We start from the raw sequence: 14,181 nt of genomic DNA, 5'->3' as shown, positions 1-14,181 counted from the left end.
CATAGAGTGTTACTATCAACTTTATTTGTTCATTTTCTGCCAAAATGAAGCCAAAACTCTTCTGTATTACTTTGGTCACATTCACTGTTTTCCCAACAGTGTCTGCATCACAGAGCTTACTTAGCAAGTTCCATCCATCTGACAACATCAGGAGCGAGGCAGGGTCTCCCCCGAACTCGCTTGGCAGGGGGCTCCGGAGGCAGCAGGCGGAGCAGGGCCTCCTCCAGAAGGCGGACACCAACAGGCTGCTGCAGACTGGCCAGGCAGCCAGCACTGACAGAAGCCGGGTCGAGGCTCAGCAAGTCTGGGTGCTGGCAACTGATTTCCTGTGAAACCACGAACACACACAGCTCTTTAGTCTATGGTACTTGGACCATATCTTCACAAGAGAATAATTCATTGTATTAAACATAAAAGAAAGTTTTGACATACGTAGTGATACAACCAAAAGTTACTCTGTGTAATTCTATTAACAAATTTTCCTTAACATTCAATTTGCTCAAAGGAGGAAATGACCTTCTATTTTTATACTTCTAATCCATGGAAAAATTTAAAGCAAGAAAACCACTAGCAAAATATGAAGATTTTTATGTATATTCTACATATCCAAACAACAATTGCAGTTTCCAGGAATATTTAGCCTGAATAGATGAGAAAAGCAGTGGAAACAGAAAGATTTCATATCCAATCACCAAAAAGTAGGTACTCACCTCCATTACTCTATTCAACATCTTTTTTTCCACCCAGGGGCTGACTTATTCAATTATATTGAATAGAGGATTTCAGGAATTATTATATTGACCTTTACTTTGTAACTTTCAAAGTCAGAGCTCTCAATGAAAACTAAACCCCAAATCGATATTGAGAAAAATATGAATAGTATGACAGCATTTGCACCAAAACACTGGATGTGGGCATAGAGGCCTTGTGTATGTGTCTGTGCATGCACACACATGCAGATTTCCAGAAGACAGTCATCCCCCTACATCCACACCCGCCTCTTCCTGCCATCCTTGCAGCTGTGTCATGCATGGACCCCTTGATAAGTCTGACCAAGTTACCACCAAGCCAACTTAAGTTCTATATTAGGGGTCTTGGAAGAATATAGATTCTCCAAAGCAAGTAAACAAACAAAAATGTTTCTCACTTAGAAGGAACTAGAGGTACAGGAAAGAAAATTCAAATAAAATTCTATTTCAATTAATAACATAGCAATGGCTGTCTTAGTTGAGGTGTCAGATTTTGAGATAATACCATTCTAATTTGGAGAGGGAAGCCCAGGATATGTTTAAATGAATGTATTTTTAAGATTTTATTTATTTATTTTCCCCCCAAAGCCCCAGTAGATAGGGGTATGTCATAGCTGCACATCCTTCTAGTTGCTGTATGTGGGACGCGGCCTCAGCATGGCCGGAGAAGCAGTGTGTCGTTGCGTGCCCAGGATCCGAACCCAGGCCGCCAGCAGTGGAGCACGCGTACTTACCCGCTAAGCCACGGGGCCGGCCCATAAATTAATATATTTTTAATTTTCAAGTAATCCCTTCATTCTATAAATGTTTACCGAATGCCTTCTATGTTCCAGACACTGTGGTAAACAATGTTGTCCCTGACTGCATGTAGCTGAAGACTTACCCCTATTTGCTGAAGAGAAGTTTCACGAAATGGTTTTAATGCATAAACAACTATTATTGAGACATCATTTCTTTATATATAAATGTGTGCTCATAATTTAAATGAGTCTGTAAGTCTGTTTTCAAGAAGACTATTTTGTATAATCTTGCTGACAGCATCATTTTACTTTATAAAGAATGATTTGCTAAGCAAAAAACCGTAAGCCAATCAATTTCACTTCTTACAAATTCCAAAATAAAACAAAGTAATGAAGCCTAATTTTTAAAATGTTGACGTCTAATGGAATTAGTAACAATACTCCTTTTTCTTACTTGTCCTCACTCCTCGAGGGTGAGTGGAAGGTACTTAACAGACTTAGTGACGGTTCATGATGCTCCTACACAACAATGGAAAAACTAGTTTTTTGCATAAATATAGCAACAAAACTAGGAATTCAGATTTTAAAAATCACTTCAAAATACAATGTAAAGAGAAACTTATTTTGAAATACTGGCCAATTCAACACACTTTCTCAGTCCTTATCTTTAGTGTGGATAGGAGAAAAACAATGAAGGAATTCTACTTACAAATTATAAACCAATAAAAATAGAATACAATAAGAAACTATATTAACAGTTTCATGATACATCAAAAAGAACAGAATAGGAAAACTAAGTACTTCATCTCAGGGAATTATTATCCAATTAGTTTGCAAACCAAAGCTACTGATAAATAATATTAAAGGATATAGTTTTTTAATTACTTCAGGGAGGTTGCTAGTTACAAAAATAATAAAATGAATTGAAAAGATTTTCTATTAGGGACATTGTAATGATCCATGTTTTGAATGGCAAAGAAAATATTTCTTATAGGAAAAAATAATCTTCCAATAAGTATGTTTAAGTAGTAACTAAAAGGATGCCTACATTAAGTTCTCTGCTCAAATTCTGTTGCCTTATTAGAAAGGCCTTCTCTGACTTCTCCATCTAAGTATCTATAATGATACATACACCCCACCCCGATCAGGAGTCTCTCTACCGACCTGCTCCATTATTACCCCACACAACTTGAGTAGTTCTGCATTATTCAAGTCCTGTGACACTTACTACTACCTCATAGTTACCTTCTGTGTCTGTTTATTATCTGTCACCCATCTAGAATGTAAGTTCTGGGAGGGCAGGATTTGTGCCTCTTTATCACTTTGTCCTCGTCACTGAGAACAGTGAGCTATGTGCTCAGTCAATATCTCTTGAAGGCAGTCAGGAGGCAGAAGAGAATTCGGTGAAACACTACATAAGGAAAAACAACTCAACAACATGCAGAGTTCAACCAAAATACTGAAGGGACTGGCTTATTAAAAATGAGAACATTTTTGGGGGGCCCGCCCGGTGGCGCAAGTGGTTAAGTGCGCGCGCTCTGCTGCAGCGGCCCGGGGTTCGCCGGTTCAGATCCTGGGCGCGCACCGACGCACCGCTTGTTAAGCCACGCAGCGGCGGTGTCCCATATAAAGTAGAGGAAGATGGCCACGGATGTCAGCCCAGGGCCAGTCTTCCTCAGCCAAAAAGAGGAGGACTGGCATCGGATGTTAGCTTAGGGCTGGTCTTCCTCACAAAAAAAATAAAAATAAAAATAAATAAATAAAACAATTAAAAAAAAAAAAAAAAAAGAGAACATTTTTGGGGCCGGCCTGGTGGCGCAAGTGGTTAAGTGTGTGTGCTCCGCTGCGGCAGCCCGGGGTTCGCCGGTTCGGATCCCGGGCGTGCACCCACACACCGCTTGTCAAGCCATGCTGTGGCGACGTCCTGTGCTGTGGTGGCGTCCCATATAAAGTGGAGGAAGATGGGCACGGATGTTAGCCCAGGGCCAGTCTTCCTCAGCAAAAAGAGGAGGATTGGCAGATGTTAGCTTAGTGCTGATCTTCCTCACAAAAAAAAAAAAATTTTTATACCAAGTTTGATCTCTGATTGTTCTGTCATATATAAGGGTTTTGTTTTTTGAAAAAAAAAACAAATAAATTACACCTACCCATCTGGGAAGAGGTAACCCAAATAGAGTACATTTTCTCTGTTACACACCTTGTGCCTGAACTTGTGAAACAGTTATTATGATATGGTCATGTGAAAACAAAGCAGACAGCACATACTTCAGGAAGCGTGTGTGTGGACTTTTACCTGGATACAAGAGACGAAAGGTGGAAAGAAAGAGAAAGTGGTGTTAAGAAAACGATTGAAGTCCTGGAGCAACTTTCGAGTAATGCTGTTTTTTTCAGACGTGGTCTTATATTTATCCATCTCTTTTATAATTCCAGAAAACAAGCTGCCAAAGAGCTGCTTCGCAATTATTGGGTCTCTCTGTAAAATATTCAAAACAAAGACAAATTGAGATCTGAAGTAAAAATGCTATTATTCACCAATACTATCGGAGCTTTACTTGAAAATACAAACTGTTGCAGACATATCTACTACACATCTCAGGTCTATTTAGAAAGTTTTAACAGGCATTGACAAGGGGAGTATTTGGGATTTAACCAAATATAGCTGTTTGACATATGCCTTATGAAAGGCTCGACAGCATGGATTTTGGACCCAGAGGTACAAATCTAGAAGCTGGCTTAATCACATACGTAACCACTCCTGAGTGAGTCTGAGCCTTCAGATTCCTCATCTTTAAAATGAGGATAACAGAACACATCTCATAGGGTTTTGGTGAAGATAATGAATGTTAAGTGTTCAGTGCGGTAATTGGTAAAATCTTGGAGAAAGATTAAATTAGACTTTTAGGTATTACCCTCACATCAGCATCACCGTGAAGCTTAAAATAGGTAACTGATGAGCTTAAATAAAACGTTAATTTTAATTTTCAAAGTCCCATCATCATGACCATTTAAACTATTAAACCATCAGCAGCTATTTTGTGTTCTCACGTTTGGGCCATTCAGCTCTAACAGCATGCTGCCCGCTCTTTTAGGGCTTTACCCACCACACTCCACGGCCAGAGGAACGTTACCCTTTCTCCTTGTCTGTAGCACCAGGACTAAGAACAGTTCCTGGCATGCAGTGTCTATTTTCTAAATGAAAGCACGAATAAATAAAATTTAAAAATTATTTTGTTTGACAAAAGTTGTGTCTGAATAAAATTAAAATTTGATTTGTTCTTTGTTCCTTATTATTTTAAGTAATGTATTTGTCTTATAAAAAGTTATAATGGTTGCTATTATATAAAATTTTAGAAAATATGGATTAGGAAAAAAGAAGAAAATAAATATAACCCATAATTACACTACATGGAGACAATCACTGGCATGAGTTAGTCTTTTACCGAGATGCACACCCTTTTATACAGTGTCTATTATTTGGTGACCTGCTTTTTTCACTTAACATGTGGCAGACAGGTTTCCATGGCTGAAACCCACTGATTCTTGAGTCTTGTGTACAAATTCCTTCATTTCCCAGAGGGTCCTACACGCTCATTCTGTTCCAGTAACTGCAGTGGTCATTAAGATAAATAACATCTTCAGAGCAATGGGGCGCTGCTTCAGGACAGGTCCTGTAATGGGTAGTTTACATGCTCCCCTTTCCTTCTCTTCATACTCGAGGCTCATAATAAAGAATGGCAGTCCCAGGACAGCAAAGGGGGCCTCATCTATTTTGTCCACAGTGTACCCCAGTGCTTAGAACAGCCCCTGGCATACAGGAGGAGTTCCTCCATAGATAAACATTTGTTGAGTAATGTATTGGAATTGGAAACATATAAGGGAACACATTCCTCCTTAAAGAAAAAAGTGTAGTCATGCTTTTTCTTTTCTTTTTTTTTGTAGTTATGCTTTTTCAAAACAATATTTACCATCTTTATTTTTTCCAAGCACAAATGACATGACTTGACTTGGCCATAGGTCTCCCAACAGTCTCAGGCTTGCTAACCTGCTACCATCAATACATACCACATACCTCCCCAGCGTGGACAGATAAAAATCATGCCTAGCAGTGCAGGTGTCAACATCATTTTTGAGGCAGTGATGTGAGTACATGGGTGCAAGCACTAGAAAAACCGGGAAACAGTGGGAGCATAGATAAAGCACTGGACCAGGGATCAAAACACAGAAGGCTCTTGTCCTTGCTCCACACCCACTGACACATATGGCTTTAGTCATGTTAGCCATTCTTTGCTAACCTTCAATTCTTCATCTGTAAATGTGTCTAATCACTGCCTTTATGTCACAAAATTACTGGGAGAATCTATGAGAGAAATGTGAAAGCACTCCATAATAATCAAGGGCTGTAACTGTGATGGTAGTTAACATGAATCTCTGCATGGAATAAAACTGCACAGAATCTCACACACACACACACGAATGCAGAGAAAAATGATGAAACTGAACAAGGTCTGCAGTCCAGCTAACACCGTTGTACCAATGTTAATAATAATACCCTATGGTTATATAAGATATCACCAGTTGGGGAGGCTAGGTGAAGGGTGTGCGGGACTACAGACTACGTTTGCAAATTCCCGTCAATCTATAATTACTTAGATTAAATAAAAAACTTAAAAAACAACAAAGGGCTATACAGATATAACCTATTACTATAATCAATATTATAATCAATATTAGTACTGGAAACTTAAGTACAATAAAATATAAGGCATTACATTTTAGTTCCCAGCATAATAATAATAATACAAAATAACACTCTTCGATTTTAAAAATTACTTCAATAAAAGTCAAACAAATCTTATTTGGGCTTTTAGGGGATACATATCCTCTTTTTGTCAAAGAATTCAGCTAGAAAACTTCATTCACTCTCAATACTTTTATATCCTAATGACAGGAAAATATTTCCAGTCTTCTGCTATTAAGAGAATTAACAGAGAAGGAAGAATACTGACCCCATTGATAAACTGATACTCTCTCCTGGTCCTCCCCCAAGAAAGGATTTTGTATAAGAAAACTACTGAAGTGGCTTAGCACCTTAAAGTTCACAATGATTTTTCACACATTATTTCATTCTGACTAACATTATTGGTAAAACAAAAACAAAAACAAAAAAAAACACAACAGATTTAGGGCCAGCCCAGAGGTGCAGTAGTTAGGTTCGGTGTGCTCTGCTTCGGTGGTCCGGGTTTGCAGGTTCAGATCCTGGGCGCAGACCTACACCACTCATCAAGCCATGCTGTGGTGGCATGCCACATACAAAATAGAGGAAAATGGGCACAGATGTTAGCTCAGGGTCACTCTCACCCACAGGAAAAAAAAAAAATAGACTTCACTCTCTGATTATATAGATGAAGACACTGTGGCTCAGAGCATTAAATGACTTGACAAGGACCCCAACTGCAGGGCTATCGTCTAGATGACTCTAAATCAGAGCCTCACCATGTGAAAAGAAGTTTCAGAGCCAGGAAATGGCAGAGCCAAGACTTGGAACAGGAATCTTTTAACCAAGTCCATTGTTTAGGACAAAATCACCACCCCATTTATGATACAGTGTAGCCTCAACCATTTTTCCTTGCACACTGTAGACCTCTGGAACCGTTAAACAGTTCTTATCTGTCAACAGAAAATGCAGGTTCAAGGACCAACCTGGGCCACAGCTTGCAAGGGAGTGATCAGGCTGCTGTATTTAATCTGAATGTCAGGAAGGTCTCCTTGACGGTAACTTCGGTACAAAATGACTTGGGCATCATGCTTCATTTTTAACTCACTCTTGATCTCCTATGATCATTAGAACCAGAGAAGGAAGATTAGAATCCTTACTTAAGAAAATCAATAGTCATGAGCTAATAAAACTGTGAGTACCATCTTCAACATAAAGGCGAATCAATGACAATATTATCCAAAATGGTTTAGTTATTATTACCAGTCTATGGCAGATGATAAATCCAAAATCAAAATCAGTATGGCAGACAAACAATGAAAAGATTATTTAAATATTCATTTAAAAGTAATAAACCTGAATATTTATAAAATCAGAGAACTTCATTTAAAACTTTTTAAAGCCATAAATCAGAAGACTGTATTTCCTTTTAATTACTCTTAGAACAAACCTTGGGTATAAGGCCCAGCGTGATCAGCACAGCCTCACACAACACCCAGCTCTTCCTGGCCCTGCTCATTCGCTCAGAATGGACTTCCACCTGCTCCTTAGTCACCCTCCAACTCTCCCCCACACAGGTCCGCGGGTACCTCCTCATCTCTTTGCCTAGAATGTCTTTTTACAGTTTTTCACTCATCATTCGGTTCCCATCTCAGATATCAGCTCTTCAAAGAGGCTTCCCTCACCACGTCTTTTAACAGGTCTTCCCCAGACATGTTCGTCACTTGGTTAACTTCTGACACTGCACAGGTTATAATCTTAACTCATGCGTTTCTCTTCTCTGTTGCACACACTGGACTGTAGCTCGATGAGTGCTAACGTTACATTCACCTCTATACCACTAGCATCGAGAGGAGTGCCTGACCTTGTGCACAATGGTCCAACAGATAAATGACCATAGTCCATGGCTTCTGATGCTCTGATGATCTCCATGCCGTTCTCAGTGAGTGGTCAGCCACTTCAGACTAGAACACCTGTGTCAGAGGGAATGTGTCGCCTCACATCACAGGCCGTTCAACATTTCTTAATTATAAAAAGATCTTTGTATCACGCCAGAATATCTCCCTGTGATTTCTATCCAACAATTCCGTTTTACCTCTTCCTTCTGCTGAGTAGGTATTACTTCTTTCAGGCATGCGTTTGTTAGGTTTCAGGTTCAATTAGGAACCCATAGCTCCCTCTCTGAGTGGGCAAAACAGAACGCCCTCCAGGTGTGATGGGCAATGAAAAGGAGCACGGGATGACTTTAGGACACTGACTTTGGACCCACGTGTTCAAAAGAAAAGTCGTAGTTAAAGAGACAAGAACAAGATGAAAACTACATATTCTTCCCATAGAAGATACAGTGGAACCATTCAACCACTTCATACTCAGATTTGGAAGTTAATTAAGTGGTTGACGATTTAAAATGAATTAGAACAAAGGGATTTTTTACTCATAATCTAGTCTTCCTTTCCTGAAAATTTTGTCATAATTACTGATTTATAAGTAATACTGAAGCTATAACTAAACAAATTCTTCTATTAATTCCGCATTTTGAGAAATGTTTAACTATTAATTCATGCCACACTTGTGCAAGTCACTGCTTGCAGTGGACAGCTCTGGACCATCAGCCCTGCCTGCCCTTTACTCTGGGCTCACCATTTCCTCCCTAGCTAGGCACCTCCAAGAGAGGGGCTGGCTGTAACGTGGCTTCACCCCTCCTCCAATCACAGCTTATTGGTCCCACAGTGGTCTCTGACCCGAGGTGGTCAAGGCTCTGGCCTTTTTTTTTTTTTTGGTGAGGAAGACTGGCCCTGAGCTAACATCTATTGCCAATCCTCCTCCCTTTTTTTTTTTTCCCGTTTTTCTCCCCAAAGCCCCAGTAGATAGTTGTATGTCATAGTTGCACATCCTTCTAGTTGCTGTATGTGGGACGCCGCCTCAGCATGGCTGGACAAGCAGTGTGTCGGTGCGCACCTGGGATCTGAATCCAGGCCGCCAGTAGCTGAGCACATGCACTTAACCGCTAAGCCACCGGGCTGGCCCAAGGCTCTGGCCTTGAGGTAGAGAGTGGGGCCAATCCCATCCCAGCAGCTAAAGTTGTACGATGTAAACTCAGGAATGATTGGTGGTCAAGTTCCCACCACGTGGAGAAAGCCAGTCTGTACAGAGAGAGCAACAAAGCCAAGGTACAGCGAGAGGAGGAGACAAGGGACAGAGATGGGGTCCTGGCAGCGCCTGTGAGACTCACTGCAGATTCAAGGGATGGCACACACAGGCTTCATTCCAAGAGTCATGAACGCCCTTCACATCTACATCAGTCAGAGGAACTTTCGCCCATAAATAACTTTAACTCATATAGCAGTGCTTCTGTAATTGTGCTTTGTAGACCAATACTGGAATCAATATCTGACAGGAAGCTTATTTCCTTAGTATATATACTTTGATATAAAATAGATATTTCTGACCAATCAAATTCTTGAAAAAGATACAAACCTTTTCTCGTTTTTGTTCAACAACACCTTTTCTCGCATAAATCAAACTGAGCTTTTCTCGGTCCTTTAAAAATCGTCTGCGTAATCTTAATATTTCTGCCCGATTGTCTGTACCTGAAGAATATAAAGCAGGTTCATTATAGATGGTCAATTCAACCTCCACCAACTTCCCAGAATCCTCTAAAATAAAAGTGAGAATGCTTGCTTATCTCCATTTTTTTTACTTTTATTTCGTTTTTTTTTTTTTTTTTGATGACATAAGCCTATGAAAACAGAACAGCAGAGGAGACGCTGACCAGTTTTGGAAGCTAGAGAACAGAAAGTTGTAACTAAGCCCAATCCTGGTGCTGCAGTGGAGAGAACAGGGACAAAGCAATGACAGTGAAGACTCGAAAGGCTTAGGGCCTGGCAGCACCAGGCCCCTCCAGAGGAGGGGAGATGAGGCAGGAGGTGTGGTTTGTGCTGCAAGTGCAGAGTGGACACAGGGCTCGTGAGTGTAAAAGGCGACAGGCTAGAGGCAGAGCCACTGCAACGACCACAAGGACTTCTGGAACCTGGAGCTGCCTCCTTCACTGGGCCCCCGAGTGCTGGCACTTGGGCCTGGAGCCTGCAGGCAGGAGACTGGAGATTTTGCCTCTGGGTAATCAACCAGCACAAAAGACCAAAGATACGGACACATGGGGGTTTCATGTCCTGGTCTAGCCCGCCCTCTGTGAGGTCAGAAGGATGCAGTCAGCCCACACTCCTGATTTGTAGCTATTTCAAAGGCCCTTTTAGTGCCCCACCTGGGAACACAAGCAAAAAGCCAAAAATCACCAGACAGTTTCAGGAAACCGTCAAATATGAAAGACAGAAACCAAAATAAACAATAGGGAAAGAGCAACAGTTCAAAGCAGACCATCCAGGAGAAAAATTCAAAAATTATCATTTATCAGCAAGATAAGATAAACATTACTAGTGTGGATCAAGAGCCGAAGGGATGTTCAGAGAACAAAAAAAAGCTCATGGAAATTAAAAATACGACATCATAACTTAAAAGCAAGGGTTAGAAGATAAGGTGGAAGAGATTTCCCAGAATACAGAGCAAAAAGAAAAAAATCAAGAAAATTAGAAAGATAATCCAGAAGGATTACCCAGGATAATCTGCTACCCAAGCAACAGGATTCTAAAAAGAGAAAGCTGAGGAAATCATCAATAAAATCACGCAAGAAAAAATATTCCAGAACTGGGAAATATGAGTTAGCAGTCTGAAAGGGCCCTCCTCATGCCCGGAAAAACTGACTAAAACAGACCTGCACCAAAGGACACTTCTGTGAAATTTCCTAAAACTGGTTTAAAAGAGAAGATCCTACAAGCGTCCACAGAGAAAACATCCAGCTCTTACAAAGGCTCAACCAAGAGAACAACACCAGGTTTCTCAACCTCAACCACGAGGAGTCAGAACCCTGATGAGCTGACCCTCAAACCCTAGAGTGGAATGACCTTTTGGGGGTCAGTGCCAGCAAACGCAACGTATGGGATCAAGGTATCAAAAAAAGCTTACTGCTTCTGACTCCTGTCCTCAGGAAGCTACTTGAGGAGGTGCTCCACCAAAAAGAAAGAAACCAAGGAAGAAGAATCAGATCTAGGAAGGTAAACAGACGCTCATAAGGAGGATGAGGAGGAGGTCTCTAGATGACAGCTGAGCAGAGACCTGGAACGAAGCAGCTCAGAGACTCCAGGAGAAATTTCTTCAAGAAGATGAAACATTTACATGTCGGAACACAGTAAAAGGCAACTGTACCACTCAGAGGAAATTTGGTGACAAATACATAGAAATCTAAGTACCTAAACCAAAAAAAATTTTTTTTTTTTGGTGAGGAAGATTGGCCCTGAGCTAATATCCGTTGCCAATCTTCTTCTTTTTGCACAGGATGACTGCTGCTGAGCTTACATTTGTGCAGTTTCCCTCTATTTTGTGTGTGGGACACCACCACAGCACAGCCTGACGAGCAGTGTGAAGGTCCAGGCCCGGGATGCAAACCCATAAACTCCTGGCTGCTGAAGCAGAGCATGTGAACTTAACCACTACGCCACCGGGCTGGCCCCCAAAATGATTATTAATGCCCAGGAAAAATTACTGCATAAAAAACGAAAAATAATCATAGTACCACTCATGGCTCAACCACAAATGATATTTACGTAGTCAAAATACGAGGAAACTGAATATGATGAAATCAAGACTAAGATAATTATATCAGAGGAAGAAGGCACAGGAAGAATTCATGAGTATGTGTGTGACAGATGGGGGTAAGGGATAAGAGGGAGCCAAATCCTCAATGTCCATACACAAAGCCAAAAGAGAATGACTCATACTGAAAGAAAAAAAGGTAGCAACACAAAAATACTCTTTGGAGACATGGAAGTAAATACCAAAAACCTGGCTGAAAGGGTGTGAGTGGTTGCACGAGGGATTTGGGAAATGCGTATGGAGGGTTAGCTGTTTCTTCTAACAAGCTTTGGAGAAGTATTTGACTCTAAACTACATGCATGTGTTACTCTGATATAAATAAAGAAAACTGAAATAAAGAATTAAACAAAATAATGGTTGAAAAGTGGTATGTTAAGTTATAATTTCAGGTTTTTAAACTGCGTTCCCTTTCAATGATAAAAATAGTATCATGGTAAGTATTAATTCACTGTATTTTATGAACTTCCACAAGTTCTTGAAAATACACGTGCCCCAAAGAAGACAGAATGTGAAATATTTTAAATCTACAAAGGTACATGGGAAGATCCAAATATATTATTCTAATTCTAATGCTAATAGAACTCTTTCTATGACTGAGTTTTTTCAAATCTATACAGAAAACTTCTAAGGAAAATATTAGGTTTCACCTCTTATCTTCCTTAATTTCTATACACAGTCCCCCAATTCTACCTACATCATCCATGACATTTTTTTCACTCTAAAAATGTAGACAGGGAAAAACTGTGCGACAATTTAAGTTGTAGACAATAACTGCTGTCATCCTCAGTAATTTTCATTTGTTTCTGAGCCTCAGCCCCATTCAGTAAAGAAACCGACTAGCCCAGAGTCAGTCACTAGCACTCGCCATAAGCTAACTGAGCTGTACACTGCCTCAAAGGTACACCTCTCTGTAACAACTCGATGGGAGGCTGCACATGCCTGGGGAGTTGAGATGAGCAGGTGTGAAGGGTGAGAGGGACAATTTATAAGCAATGGGAAGGTGATGGTCACTTTGGGACTTAATTTTAACTTCGGGGCTTTCATAATCAAAGTTACAGGAAGGACAGAGAGCACTCTTGGTGGATCACTGGTTTGAAGGAGAAACAGTAGAGAAAGAAGAATGTAAAAGGAAGAAGACTGGTGAGAAGAGCACAAATGTGGAGGAAGAGACAGAGTGAGAGTGGGCTCATTACCCTCCCTCAAACTCAGAGTTCTGAGCAAAAAAAAGGCCATTTTACCTCTCCATACTAAATTTAGAGAATTGTGTATGGCCACAGATTTGTGACGTGAAAGTGTCAAAATAGTGGTTGGGAGTAAGGAAAGTATCTTGTGTGTGTTTTTTAGTTCCTACAATTAAGTAAAAAGGAATTTACCCTAGCTCCTAATTTTACTTCTATACATCTAAATTCATATGTTGGCATTTCCCCAGGGTTCTGTCTTGGGACCTTTTCTCTTCATATTTTCTTCCTCTGTGCTTTCACTCACTCTCAGAGTTGCATTTCTCATCAAGAGCTAACTCCAAACGGACCTCTACCCCAGCCCTCTCAGCAGCTGAGTCTGCAAGCTCTGCCAGCACTTTCCACTCAGCCCTCTGGCATCTCACCCCACCATCTTTCTGCCTTGACCCTGGGTCAGGGTGTGGTTGCCTTGACCTCCGCATCCCAGTCCTCCTCAAGTACTCCACAGGAACCTCCCCAAGAGGTCATTCAGAGACCTTGCGCCTATCTCTGCTCAGTTCATTACCTAAAGCTCTGGTTCCTTCCTAAAGCCACAGCCCCACACCCTCAAGCCTGTCTTCTCAGCATTCTTTACCTTTGCTCTCAGCATTTGATTGGACTGCTACAGGGCTTGCTACCGAGTTGGCTCTCAATAAACACTGGCTGAGCTGATCTGAGTCCCTTCCACCTCCCAAACACATTCCACACTTCTCCATCTCTGTCCTTGTCCATCCTCTCTTCCCACATCCCAATCCCCCAAGGCTAGTCTCAAAGGTCACCTCCTCCACCAAGTCCTTCCTGACGCTCACTCCATTCTCTAACTGAATTTAAACTCTCTCTCTTTGAGACTTAGCTTACTAATTCTGCCTCATCACACGATCACCTACCTATTGCCTTACTGATCCGTAATATTCCGGAAAGTCACTAAATGAACAGATTGAGTCCAATTTATTCAAAGGCTTTTCTGGAGCACCTAAAACTATGCTTTCAACATGGGAAGTGCCCAGACAACATTTACTGAATTAAATTTTAATGGGCTTCATTACAGGTTACAA

At 40.9% G+C, this 14,181-nt stretch overlaps 1 protein-coding gene across 10 annotated transcripts in view; it reads right to left on the bottom strand.

The window, feature by feature from the left end:
• The window catches only part of PRKDC (protein kinase, DNA-activated, catalytic subunit), a 194,384-nt gene that overhangs the window by 55,413 nt on the left and 124,790 nt on the right, over window positions 1-14,181 (bottom strand). For all 10 annotated transcript variants that reach the window (XM_058564533.1, XM_058564542.1, XM_058564534.1 and 7 more), the window contains 4 exons: window positions 9,681-9,793; window positions 7,190-7,321; window positions 3,783-3,962; window positions 121-326 (listed from right to left, as the gene is read on the bottom strand). In XM_058564533.1, the coding sequence (XP_058420516.1) occupies window positions 121-326; window positions 3,783-3,962; window positions 7,190-7,321; window positions 9,681-9,793 (631 nt within the window). The remainder of the gene's footprint in view (window positions 1-120; window positions 327-3,782; window positions 3,963-7,189; window positions 7,322-9,680; window positions 9,794-14,181) is intronic.

Source organism: Diceros bicornis, chromosome 21, assembly GCF_020826845.1.
Source record: "Diceros bicornis minor isolate mBicDic1 chromosome 21, mDicBic1.mat.cur, whole genome shotgun sequence".
NCBI classification, from domain to species: domain Eukaryota; kingdom Metazoa; phylum Chordata; class Mammalia; order Perissodactyla; family Rhinocerotidae; genus Diceros; species Diceros bicornis.
This window is presented reverse-complemented; position numbering and strand designations above follow the sequence as displayed.